General features: G+C 49.8%; 6 protein-coding genes across 6 annotated transcripts; 1 reads left to right on the top strand and 5 right to left on the bottom strand.

The window, feature by feature from the left end:
• Positions 1-51: 51 nt before the first annotated feature.
• AKAW2_30294S (chitin deacetylase) lies at positions 52-862 on the bottom strand (the record flags this gene model as incomplete). The annotated part of the gene is made up of 2 exons (XM_041686793.1): positions 52-457; positions 537-862. 2 exons carry the CDS (start codon positions 860-862, stop codon positions 52-54), a joined length of 732 nt encoding a protein of 243 aa, XP_041540741.1.
• Positions 863-1,396: 534 nt separating this feature from the next.
• Positions 1,397-2,483, bottom strand: AKAW2_30293S (uncharacterized protein; the record flags this gene model as incomplete). Its single annotated transcript, XM_041686792.1, has 3 exons — positions 1,397-1,653; positions 1,710-1,824; positions 1,884-2,483. The coding sequence occupies 3 exons, from the start codon at positions 2,481-2,483 to the stop codon at positions 1,397-1,399; spliced, it is 972 nt and encodes a 323-aa protein (XP_041540740.1).
• An 894-nt stretch (positions 2,484-3,377) lies between these two features.
• IPK1 (inositol-pentakisphosphate 2-kinase) lies at positions 3,378-4,492 on the bottom strand (the record flags this gene model as incomplete). The annotated part of the gene is made up of 2 exons (XM_041686790.1): positions 3,378-3,581; positions 3,638-4,492. The coding sequence occupies 2 exons, from the start codon at positions 4,490-4,492 to the stop codon at positions 3,378-3,380; spliced, it is 1,059 nt and encodes a 352-aa protein (XP_041540739.1).
• A 2,415-nt stretch (positions 4,493-6,907) lies between these two features.
• On the top strand, positions 6,908-7,830 carry AKAW2_30291A (thiamine-binding protein; the record flags this gene model as incomplete). The annotated part of the gene is made up of 4 exons (XM_041686789.1): positions 6,908-6,973; positions 7,251-7,356; positions 7,523-7,625; positions 7,764-7,830. 4 exons carry the CDS (start codon positions 6,908-6,910, stop codon positions 7,828-7,830), a joined length of 342 nt encoding a protein of 113 aa, XP_041540738.1.
• Positions 7,831-8,180: 350 nt separating this feature from the next.
• Positions 8,181-9,430, bottom strand: AKAW2_30290S (uncharacterized protein; the record flags this gene model as incomplete). The annotated part of the gene is made up of 3 exons (XM_041686788.1): positions 8,181-8,944; positions 9,013-9,188; positions 9,243-9,430. The coding sequence occupies 3 exons, from the start codon at positions 9,428-9,430 to the stop codon at positions 8,181-8,183; spliced, it is 1,128 nt and encodes a 375-aa protein (XP_041540737.1).
• An 810-nt stretch (positions 9,431-10,240) lies between these two features.
• AKAW2_30289S (uncharacterized protein) lies at positions 10,241-12,766 on the bottom strand (the record flags this gene model as incomplete). The annotated part of the gene is made up of 1 exon (XM_041686787.1): positions 10,241-12,766. The coding sequence occupies one exon, from the start codon at positions 12,764-12,766 to the stop codon at positions 10,241-10,243; it is 2,526 nt and encodes an 841-aa protein (XP_041540736.1).
• Between the last annotated feature and the right edge of the window lie 101 nt (positions 12,767-12,867).

Here is a 12,867-nt window from a genome sequence, read left to right as displayed (position 1 = left end):
CAATCCGCCACAGTCGTAGCTAAACATAACAATCATTAGCACCACTCTCACTCACAACACCCCAAATAAGATTCCAGGAAGGAGCAACGTACCAACCAACCCCCTCCTCCTACTCTCCTCCAACATAACCCTCGTCAAAGTCCAAACCGTCTGGGCATGGGTATCATGCGCTAACACCACCGTCCCGCCCGCCTGCACTCCCTCCACAAAGTTCCTCACACTCTCCCCAATCAACCACGGCGTATTATTCTCATAGTCCTTGGTATCCACACTCGCCCCGATAACATGGTATCCGAGGTCCGTCATCAATGCGAGGATCCGTCCGTCCACGGCTAGGAAGGGCGGGCGCATATAAGTCGGGACTCGACCGATGAAGGTCCGGAAGAGGGACTCGAGGGTGTTCATTTCGTTGATGATGGTGGGGTTGTCGAGGGCGGGGAGGAAGGAGTGGCCGAACCTACTAAGTACTTAGTATATATAAATCTTTGTGTTTGATTGGGGGTGGTGTTGGAAGATGGTGGGATGGATGGACTTACGTGTGTGAGGCTATTTGGTGCCCTTCGTTATAGATGCGTTGTAAGATGGGAGCACTCTCTTGAAGGCGGTAGCCGTTCACGAAGAAGGTGGAGCGTGCGCCGTATTCGCTGAGGAGGTCGAGAAGCTGGGGTGTGTAGGTTGAGGGCCCGTCGTCGAAGGTTAAGGCGATGGTGTTGGGGACGGTGCAGTGCGTGATTAGTATCCCGTAGGGGACGGCGGAGGAATGATGGGCGGTTTCGTTGATGGGGTGGCTGTAGCTGCTGTGAGGGAGGAGGGAGAGGATGGTGAAGATGAGGGCGAGGGTGGTTGCTAGGAGGTTGGTCATGGTGTATAAATAGGATAAGGATAGGTCAATGAATGGGGTTGGTTATGGATAGGGAGGGATGGAGGGTGTAGATTAGAAGTAGGGCTGGGAGGGCATGGTAAATTGAGGATGGTTTGCTTTTAGGTATACCATGTTGGGTGGTTTGTCTTGCCGAATGTACAGAATTTGGAAGGAAGAGAGGGTGTGGTTGCTGGAGGAAGGCTCAGGAGGGTATCTGGGATGGGAAGGAGTGGTATCTTCTTTCCTCGATTGGTGTGCTTTTTGGGGTATGTATAATAGCCACATGAACATGCTGCATTTTTGACGTTAGCTGGTCTGTTCAGTAGACGATAGGGTAATAGTCATTCGGGTATAATATATCAGGAGAACATACTAGCCAGTTCAATTTTGATATATTGACTCCCATTTCTTTCAATCCTTAGCATGGCCTTATATCCGGAATGATGACTTTTGAATCGTATCTAGACTTCTGGCAAAATCTATACTGCATTGATCCTAAATCCTGTAAGGATGTTGCGCTAACTTACAAACCATCTAGTCTAACAGACGCAGAGCAAAACAACCAAGCCACCGCCAGCTAGCACAATACAACTTGCCATAAACCTTCACTCTCTCCTCAACGGGCTTCTTCGGCTTCTCCTGGCCCTCTACTTCGGGGCTACCAAACACCAGCTGAGAGATAAGCCGCCAGTCAGTGGGAATATCCCACTGCTTGGCCACAGGAGCATCGATAAGCGGGTTATAATGCTGCAAGTTGGCACCGAAGCCAAGAGATTCAAGACCGATCCACACTGTATTTATTAGCATTACGATCCCAAGTCGATAAAAAGCAGAGCCAAACACATACAGAAGTACTGATGCATAGCATTAGTATGGTGGGCCCAAGGCTCAAACTGGTCCTTGTAGGTAGGGAATTTCTCCTTGAAAGGCTCGATGTGCGCGGGGTCTTCATAGAAGAGAATCTAACCAACTCAATTAGCACGACATCCCAACATATACCCAAATTGGAATTATCACTTACAGTTCCCAATCCATTCTTAAACCCCTGCAGCTTCGGCTGCGTCTGATTCTTCCACATCTCCTCAGGCAGCGTCCCCTCCTTCACACGGGCCTGGAACAAATCCATGGTGATATCCCAGAGGCGCTCATGCTCCTTATGCAGCAGAACAACCAACCTCGTCGACTGCGTATTAAACGCACTAGGAACATTCAAAATAGCCTGATTGACAAGCTCCTCGATCTTCTCATCCGGCACGGGGCTATTCTTCCCGAGCTTGTAAATGGAATGGCGACCCTTGGCCAAATCCACGAGCGCACCAGAGCTAGGCATTTGAGAAGGCATCTTCACTGACCCAGTAGACGAAAACGATCTAACAGCAGAAGTAGCAGCAGCAGCAGCAGTAGTAGTCACCAAAGGCGAAGGCGTATTAACAGCAGCAAATCCAAACAACGAAGAAGAGGACGATGAACGGAAAACCCGACGAGCAAGAACCCTCGGGACAGCCATGATATTTGTATGTGTCGTCGCAGCAAAGAGATTAATATTATTCTTCTCGGTAAAGACCAATAATGCAAGTCCCGCTAGACAAATCCCGATCAATCCCAGGAGATGTAACCGCATGATCAACAACAACACCTGTTTCTTCCTTCTTCCCAGCCGTTAAAAGCATCCGCGGAAGTAAGAGGCGAGGGCGGCGCGGAATTACGGATGAAAACGCTTATTAATGGACAATAATGATTACTCTACCAACCTAACTACTTTGTAAGTTACTTGGATAGTTAACTACTTGGACTGTGGCTGATTGGTAAGGGCAAAGACTTCCTCCGCTTTGGGAGAAGATTGATGTCAATTGTGGGGTTCTATTACTTTTGATTATTGCATGGAGTTAAGTAGTAGTCTTGTCCTTCTCCTTCTCTGGGCTTCCAGGTCGGTCGGTGAATTGGGCCTCCGTTCGGGGTATTCGGTCGGATGTCCCGATGCTGGCTCTGGGTGAGCGGGTGACGTCATTTACTTGGTGGGATAATCGCTGTGTTGTTAATAGAAAGAGACTAGGCTGAATTATACTAGAGACGCAGATACTGCTATGAGATGATATCAAGCACTGTGGATGTGTATACATTAATCAATAAAGCCATAGAGTAAGAAGTGAATCCCCAAGTAATTAGTGTACACATCAAGCAAGAACCATGACCGAAATCGGAAAAGAGATGCATCAAATGTGTAGCAAGACGTATCACTGACCCTCCCTGCCCCGATCAAATGCAACCAAACATAATAATGAAGCAAATGTGCCAACCGAACATTAAAAAGTGAGTAAAAGCATGATATCAAAAGCACGATGCACGAGAAAGGAAGAAAGAGAAAGGCCGTCAATCATTACCGTGCGACAGTCCATAATGGGTCGCCTGGTGCATACCTCAATAGGGTGCTGTGAACCCCTAATCATCGCAGCTGCTATTGCAGATTGTAGCTGTAAGACGCAGGAAATAGTGCAAGACAAGTTATTACGGACCCCTATATCGAGGACTGCGAATGCGCCCGTGGACTCTGTTGAGCACACTCGCTTTCCGATACGTTGTTCTTGGCCCCTGCGTACCAGTCCTCCACGATCAATTGGTGCTCCAGGTCCAGCCAGTACTTGGCTTTCCCGCCAGCCCCGGTTTTGAGGTCCAAATCCCCCAGCCTAATCTCCACACGGCCGGAATCGTCGCGTGGCATCTATGCTGATGTTAGCGGACACGTGGCGCGCCGGTGAAAGCTATGGATGTACCTACCCTTATGAACATTGTACAGTCTCGCAGCGTCATCGCAAGCGACTTATCGCGCGAACTTGGCGGTGGACCATAAAGCCCCACATCCTGTAAGGCTTTCTGATGTGTCAGGAGCCTCTGCAGCGTTCCATTTCGATAAAGTACTTTTGCCAGCCGTGGCTGGTCTTTGCATCCCTTGACAAATTGGGCCGCACGGAGGACATTGTCGAACCTGTCAGATACCAGGTCGAGGGGGCAGAATGATTGTTCTTCCGCCAATCCCTTCTTGCGCGCCTTTTGGTTCTTCATATCGCGGAGTGCGCAGGTTCGGCATCTCCGGGAGTTCGGGGGTGCAGAGGGGGATTGAATTAGCCACTTAGGTTTCAACTCTGAGAGTGTCGTTCCGGGAATGCTGAACGTAGTCATGTCTGTTATGAGTAGCCCAAACGGCTCCACCGTAGAGAGGTACACCCCTTGGCGTCGTTTTGGACGCTGGCCGCTTCGCTCTGCTGCCTGTAGCTGTTCATTGCACCCTTGAACAAGCCCTCTGGGGAGATAAACGAGCTCCTGATCAACCAGCTCTTCTGGTTTGAAAAGAGGACGAATGCATGTGTCAAAATTGCGTGCAATCTCCTGATAAGAGATGCCTGCGCTCGTATCCTTGCGGAGTCGAAGCAGTTTACCCTTAAACTTGGCAGGCACTTGGAATGTACCCGTTGTGCTAGGTAGTGAGTTGGAAACAGTCACAGGGAGGTCATTTCTTTCATCAAAGTCCATCTGTGCTGGAGCGAGGATTCGATAGATGACATTGGCGCCGCCTTCCGCGAGGTAAACGAGCCGAGCTCCTACTGGGAGCTCTAGTAGATTGGGCTTTGTCATTGGTCAGGTAAGTGGATGATGAACAATGACGATGGTAGTCGACTGAGGAAAAAACCATGACAAATGCCACCAGCAGATGTCCACAAGAATGCTACAGCCCTGGTTAATATAGTAACAGCAAACGTTCTAGCTCCGTGGTATGCGCGCAACGTGATGTATAGAGTCACGTGGGCTTGAATTAGTCCCGCAAGGAAAAAGTCCGAGGCGCAGCAGGCAAGAATTCAGTGTGCAGTGGAAAAGGGAACATGCAGCCTCTTCATGTACGCAGATGCAAATCACTTAAAACGGACACTGGGCCTTCCAGGGGGATGGATAAGCGTCCAGCACAGCGCGAGCCTGAACGTGGAGAGAGGGGAGTAGCTGGTCTAAAATACTAGTTCAACAGCCGGGCGAATCTTGTCTCTTCAGCTGTCTCTCTTTCAGACCAGTCTTCACACTTTTTGCAAGTACGGAGCCTCGTTACAAATCGGCCAATTGGCTCTCAGCGGATGGGAGGATAAGCTGCTCGATGAAATCGAACGGACTGTGCCCACTATTCCCAGGTGATCGATCTCAGTAATCAAGGCCTACTCAATCACCCGCACGGCAAGTGATGAGCTCAGGGATTCTGGAGGGAAATCCCCCAACCCGATTGCGTCTAGTGGCAACAGTCGCTAGATCTGGGAAGGACGAGCCTTGTGCAGGGATTAGGTCGTCGCAGCCCCGTGGCGCTTGGCCGTGCGAGCCTTAGGCGGATCCCATGCCAATCATATCACGGCGCGCAGATTTATCTCGAAAGGTCTCAGTATTGTTACCACGCCGCGCATCTGACGCTTCAAGCGACACGAGCAGCTAGCCAATACTGTGACAAGACAAGAAAGACTTCGTAAATGAGAAAAGTAACGAGTAGTGGTTTACCGTCCGAAGCGAAATCTGGGTGAGCGCTTAAACGCAAGGCGTCGGGCACGCAAACGTCGACAGAGCTCGGGTCCTGGATGCTGCACCGCGACGAGAAGAGGCGGTCAGAAACGTGGACAGCTGAGCAGACGCTGGTTGGAGGTCGAGGGTGAGGAGTACAAGGTAGATAGAGTTGACTGAACGTCACGGAATATGCTAAATCATGCGAGCGATATTGCCGTAGTCGCTAGTGAACTATCGGGACAAACTAACGAAGCGCACTGGAAGACAAAACGGTCGGACCAGCAGGGCTGCGTCACACCCGGTCGGATGGGCTGTTCAGAAGGAGAGCCCGCCAACTGAACGAGAAGAGAGTGATCTCAGCTGAAAATGAAATTGATCAAGGGGGGTGAGAGAAGCCAGTGAGGATAGGAGATTAGCCACGAGGCAAGAGAAGTCGATAAATCTAGGTTGGTGAATGCGAATTTGGTACCAGAGGGGCGGACCGAAACAATTGCAGATGACAGACGACCCAAGTAAGGGCCCAGTGCGACTTGACGATTTGAAGGCGTTCTTCCTTCCCGTTTTATCCTGCCAGAGCCTCGAGCACCTCCTTTGTCTTCTCTGCAGGCCATTGTTGGCCGTATGTCCTCTTGTCAGTTGTGTTCCCCTCATAGGAGCTGGGTGGGACAATTATTATTGACTTGTTCTTTGAAAAACCAGAAATAAGAGCAAGGAATAAAAAGAGGGTCACCAAAGGGGAAAATCGGACAAACGATTCGCTAGTAAAACTAGCATCTGCCCCAGGATCGTTAGATCCAGATCCATCTTCCCACACCCACAGCAGTAGTTTAGTCTAGTTGATAGTGAGTCTTAGGGACATCCTCGGCCGTCGGCCCAAATTTAGTACAAACCGGTCATGATGCTGCTGGAGGAGCTGGAATCCGGGGAAGAAGGAAGAGAAAAAGAAAAAAAGCAAACCTGCATCGAAGGAGCACTAATTCCTCCCGGTCGGGTTTCGCCAGGGTAAAGTTGGCTTCAGATATGAGACCTCACAAACCGATCGTCATCCACAGCAACGCATTGTACTCAAGATACGTCTTCCATCTTGGTTCTGGTGATGTGTTGTCCGCAGAAACGTACTGATCTTCGCCGGAGGAGTTGTCTGCCAACTTTCCCAGAGAGCGGGTGGGATTATATTCCACCATAGAGAAGCGAGTAACGAACAATTCCGATGATTATAAGCCAGTAGTACTTAGCCAATGCGCATCTCCTGATAAAGTGGTGTAATGTCAATGCGAACTGATTGCAAGTCACGATTGCCCCTCCGGCCGCCGTTAAGGCCCCGCGCTTGCTTGATGAACTCCTCTCCTCACTGCCCGCCAAAAAAGTGGCTGGCTGCTTCCACTTGTCAATCCATTCCCATCCTCCAGTAGAAATCATTTTCTCACGCAATCAGATCCTCAACTCTATTTGGTTTGGATATTATTCATTTTACTACTTACCATCTTATTCCAAATCTGGTTCTGCACAACAAATATGGCCGAGACATCCTCATCCATCCCGACTCCCCCGCACTGCACCGCCGATTTCTGTTTGATCCCAGTGGGTTATTCCATTCCTTGCAACTATCTAGTTCTTTTGCATCATGCTGCTTGACTATTCCCGCATCTTACCCATGCAATTATTACCTGGTTCATGGATGAAAGTGACGTGACACATTCATTCATTCAATCATTCCCATCATGTCCGTCCAGCGTCAATCAATCATTCCACATGCATACCCACGAACCGCAAACTTTTAACCCATAACCCCATATGCATTCTCCAACTTTAGTAAACTTCGCTAAAAACCTACACTACACTATACTAACGATAATAGATCGGCACCTCATCCCCTTCCGTGTCCGCCCAAATAGCCGATGTTCAGCGCCTTATTGAGAAATCCGGCCTGAAATACGTCATGCATTCAGCTGGCACCACCCTCGGTATGTAGTATACCGCTCGCTATTGGGAAAAATTTATCCTCCGATAAGTACTACTATTAGCATACTTTTGTACTAGTAGTGATACTTAAGTTATGTTGTATTGATGTGTGCGCGTGCGCATGGGTATGCTTTATTGGCTGCTGACGGGTTCTACTACTTATCATAGAGGGTCCTTGGGATAGAGTTCATCAGGTTATTGGTCAGGCGCATACGATTCTTCATCAGCAGGGTATTGTGAGGATTCAGACGGATATTCGGGTTGGGTCGAGGTGTGTATTCATTCATTCTTTTCTTTTGATTTTTTCTTGTTTGTTTGCTTCATTTCTGGGGACTGTTGTTGTTTATCTAGAGGCTTGGGTGGGGTGTGGTTACACAGGCTAACATTATTAACTCTTTCTTGCTTACAGGACCGATAAGGAGCAGTCCTTTGAGGATAAAGTGAACAAGGTCCGTGAGTTGTTGAAAAATGACTAAGAGACTACTAGGGGATATGTGCGTGATACTCGATTGAGTGGATATGCTCCGGCAGTTGCACCTTTCTTTTACCTGCTATCGCTGCTTATGGACATGGTGAAACGGTCATATCAGTTAGGTACACTGTGCAAAATATGATAATCATCCGAACGCCAACCTGGTACCCCCCCTATTTATAGCAAAGGAATGTCGTGAGGCTCGTCCAAAACTTTGAAATCCAGCGCTGATGTTGCAACTGTAAATATGTGGGATAGATGCAAAATGACAATGTACTAAATAGGCTAGTCATCAAAATGAAGGGTGAAAGGACGGTGAAGATTCCAAAGAAGTATGAGGTCACAGCGGTCAGCTTAAACTGCAATACCGCCGCCCAGCAGACTTCCCCAATCTCCACCAGCCCAGATCCACTCTCCCATGCTGGGATTCGCTCCGTCCTTGGCTTTCTGGACGACTTCGACCAGACCCTTGAAAACGTTGGAGTAGGTGGACGCCGAGCTGGTAACGCTGACGGAAGTCAGGTTCTTCCGTCCAGTAGCGTTGGTAACATTGTTCAAACTGTCCACGGTATCGATGGCGGGACCCTTGTCGAAGAAGTCAACCAGGATAAAGGTAGGCTGGCGGCCATTGTATTCCTTCTTGCATTTGGTTGCTGTGTCGCCAAGGTTTCCGGTTCCTCCAGACGCCGCATTGGTGGTAGAAATGTAGCTGACGTTGGGATACTCAATGTCCAATGTCTCTTGGTAGAGGAAATGGTTCATGAATGGGAGGCGGTTGGAAGACAAGGCGGTGGAAAGCTCGTTCTTGACGCTCGAGGGACGATCGGGCTCACAGGAGAAGTTGGAAGCGGAGGTCACGTCGTAGTTGTTCTCCCAGATAAAAGTGAACTCATCCATCAGATATGGTGCCACCGTGTTGCTGGAAGCGTCCAAAGATGCCACGAAGGTCATCAACCGGGTACCATTATTGATCAGTTCCTGCAATGTTGGCCACGAGCTCGGTGCGGAGGTTTGGGAGGTTGGTGTGTAGGTGTAGTTGGTGAGATTGGCCGTTTCGAATTGCGAATGCAGATCAGAAGCTGTTGCATCGTCTGAGTTGACCAGCAAAACAGTCACAACTAGTAATTAACGGAAGATGTCAGTTCTTAGCTCTTTTGGGAGTAATTGTAGTCCGCCACCAACGTACCATCATTGGGGTTGGAGTCCAACCAGCCTTTGATATCTGACAGCCATGTACTCAACAATCCTGCATCCAGATAATCGCAACTAGAGTGGCAGAGACGCCACTGTGAATTCGACTTATGGACTTGAGCTGTGACAAGACGGACACCAGCGTCAAGCTGGAGTGTAGTGTTGTAGTATCTGTGAAGTGGTCAACAAACTGCATTGACGTTCTGCCTTCCCAATTGAACTCACTGGTCTCCAAAGGTAGAGTAATCCGTCGAGGCATCCCGTAGAAACGGACTGTCGTGTGCGCCCAGGTGTGTGATTTCTCCGTATGACTTGGAACACAAGTCTGGGGAGTTGTTGCATGCAGTGGATCGCGGCCGTACAGCCTTCGCCGCTGCGAAGGGCAGGAGCGCTAGAACTCCTAGTCCTAGCATACTGATTGCGCGTTCTGTTTGGTTGGAAAAGGGTATCGATCGTTCAGATGCTATATAAGCCGGAAGGACTCATGCAAGAAGAAAATTGGCTGCGAAGTCCAAGCAACAAGTAATACAACAAAATGCGCGAATATCAAGAAAAAGGGGAAATTATCAGTCTACTCGATTCAAGGGTTTAATTAATTGATGCGCCTGATGAGTGAGAATTATTGTTTCAGCGAGAAAAAAGGAGGGGGGAGAGAGAGGAAGAAGAATCAGACACAGTAAGAATCCAACATTCGGGCCATAAAGGACGTGTAAAAGGATGCGGATGATGCAGACAAGCAGGCAGAGCAATAATCAATAAACCCCACTGGTGAAAGCACTGAGTGAATTGTGCAGAGAGTGTGGACTACCAAGACGCACTACATGACCTCCCAAAGCCTGAACCACGGCAACAACCGCGCCATTTGGCTTGGGATCACCCTTACGGGTCATGAGAAAGTTTCGAGGGCAGTGTTGATCTGCCAGTAACGGTGGGCCAGTATGAACAAGGCTCTGGGAGATGGAGTCTGGCCGCGTTGCCTGCCAACCTATTCTTAGGAACAAGGGTCGGTCATGGCTGCTCCTGTTTCGCATTTGGCTGACTTCGCTGACGGGGCCACGCCATTGCCCGTGGCGAAGCCCGCCCGTGTTTGTTTCGTTTGTTGTGTGGCCGCGTTGCCCCGGGTTTCTTCACGTGAGCGGTGTGTCTTGGGCTGGGCTGGGCTAGTATTACATTTTATTTATCTTATGTGATGCTATATAATATATTGTACATATATAATGAATTCACCGGCTACTCACAAAGGCTGCCCCTCGTAGGCTCTTCTCCCGCAAGAAGGTTCGACGTGTTCGACGTTGAGACATTTTCGAGCTGGGTGGGTTCACCAGCCGATACACATCCCTGGGTGCACAACCCTGGAGCAGGAGGGGCTGTCCCCACGCACGGTCAATATCTCCCAGGACTCGCTCCACACTATATGGGTTTTCCCGTCGCAACATGCGACTCATGTGACGACTGGAGCGGCGAGGTCGTCCGTATAGAACAGCAAGTCGGTGCCGGCAGGCTCGTCTGATCCATCTCGTCCAAAGCTGCACACCGTTCTGTCCAAGCTCCCGAAGGAGAACAAGTCCGCGCACCCAAGGGACGAAGTTTCCACCCTCCGTGTGGAAAGGATTATAGTCGTCTCGTTTGGAGGAAACTCGCATCCGGAACCCCCAATAGACGAGAGCGGCTTGCGTCTGTTTGCTGAAGATCGCCCCGAGAATGGTATTGCCGTGCTCGTCAGGTGAGGTAGTATGGGACGATTGCTGTACAGTCGATAGCGAGATAATCTGGAGGGGAGCGTGGTCTTGTTTGGGGGTAGAAGAATAATGACGGGCCAGCCAGAGACAACATGTTCGAAGCTCATCCCAACAATTCATCATGCCAAATCGCTTAATCATCTCGACCCAAAGGTCAGGAGACACAGAAGCACCCACAGGAACGATGCGTCGTAAGACTCGGAAGAGGAAGGTTACTTCCACGACTTCGGAACGGCGCTGACCCTTGATCGGGCTGACACCGGGCCTCCGAGGCGTCAGAACCTTTTCAACCATGAAGTCAATGCTCTCTTTGGTGAGGGTTTGACTGCGCAGTGCCATTTCATCAACCAGCTTGGAGGCCAGAGTCCACTCGCCAGCGGCAAGGTGTTTCCTAAAATGGATGTTGAACAAAGCCGGCCCTTCGTTGGATAGTTCACTCAAAACTGCAAGGGTCATATGATAATGACGCCAATCCTGACTCATATAGTAAGATAGAAGTAGAGACTCCTGTATGCGCGCATCCTCAAGGACGTCGGGATGCTCGTCGCTGTGGAGCAAGTCCGATAAGAGTATGTCGCGGTTCTCCGTGGCAAGCTTGCGAAGAAGACGCACAAAGACAGAGTTCCCCAGCGAAATGCCTGCTCGTTCAAGCTTCCGGAGCTTGCTCAGTATATCTTGACTTCCCCGAGCCCTGAGCGCCATCTCCCGCAGAGATTGCGGTCCAAGAGCTGGCACGCCGAACATTTTTAAACCAGAAAGGATTGTGTCGAAGTTAAGAGCCTCCGTTGCAAAGATTCGGGCGCCAAACTCGTCCTTTATTGGCCTCTCTTCATGCGCAACCTTTCCTTGAGTCTCCGCAGCGATTTTATCAGGATCATCGGTTTCGTTTATCATTTCAGGGAATCGTTGGGAGGCATAGCTATGGAGCTCTTGGTAGGATGCCCATGGCCCATACTGTTTGGCGCTCTCTAGTAATGGCTCGAATTCGTCGAACGAATGCGGATGGTCATTCTCTTGGATGAGGAGTCTGTGCATTGAAAGCGCATCGCCAAGACGACCACAGCGTAATAGAGTAGACATGATGGGAGCATAGATCTGGTGGCCTGGAGTCATGCGGCAGATGCTGCGAAAAGCCCATAAGCTTGAAGAGGCAGCCCGCCCCCCTGGCTTTATCGCTCCAGTGACTCTGTTTTGCTGTCGAGAAAGAGCGATCGGCCGGAAGACATGCAGGATATCGTTCGGGTGTGTCAAATGAGGATGATGAAGGCGTTTGTGCCATTCAACAGCCTGCTGTGTCATGCCACGGTCAATAAAGCCGCCAACGACAGCCTCATAAAAACCCTCCCAACGTTTCCCCGTTGTATTCCATAGCGCCAGCGCATAATTAGCGATTTCATTCAGAATGACACCGTGCCGTATGCCAGCTTCCACGAAGCTTTGCCAAAAGAAATCAGCGACTTCTCCTTCAACGGGCAAGTGCACACCGTCAACTCGGCTCGTCAAGCCCTCCCATATATCCAACGTGCCTTTATCACCATAATGTCGCTGCCGGTAACGCAGTAGCTCCTCCCAGAGTGCAAAATCGTTCCGATGCACCGGGTCGTCTACTAAGCGAGTTCCAATGTCATCCGTATGTCCTATGTCCGATTCGAAATCCAATCTCTCCGGTTGTAACGCGAGGCTGCGAGGGTTTCTGGCATAAAAACTTTGAGCCGAGTCGCAAGAGCCTCCAGCTTTATCTGCGGCCTGTTTGTGTGGCGTATTAATTTCGTAGATGCGGAAGCTGAGTGCTCGTTTCGTTGATGGGAAAGAAGAATCGTTCGCAGGCGTTTGTTGCAACTCCGCAGCTGGCGCGCTTCTTGCTTGCTTATGAGTCTTGGATAAGCATCGAACACATTTAGCTGTGCGTCGAACGTCCAATTGTTCAACTCCAATTGGCATCGATATCAGGGAGTCGAGAACCGAGAGAGCTGACGGCCTCTTCAGTAGTCGAAGAAGAGCCGGGCGCATGAGGTTTGAGAAAAGGAGAGCGAAAGGAAGGCGGCAGTAAGTCTGACCATCCTCATAAATCGCACTCTATCACAAAGTGTGTTAGTGACACATATGAACAC

The sequence above is a fragment of the Aspergillus luchuensis genome, chromosome 3 (genome assembly GCF_016861625.1).
Source record: "Aspergillus luchuensis IFO 4308 DNA, chromosome 3, nearly complete sequence".
NCBI lineage: Eukaryota > Fungi > Ascomycota > Eurotiomycetes > Eurotiales > Aspergillaceae > Aspergillus > Aspergillus luchuensis.
The sequence above is the reverse complement of the archived record's forward strand: the minus strand, read 5'-3'. Positions and strand labels throughout refer to the sequence as shown.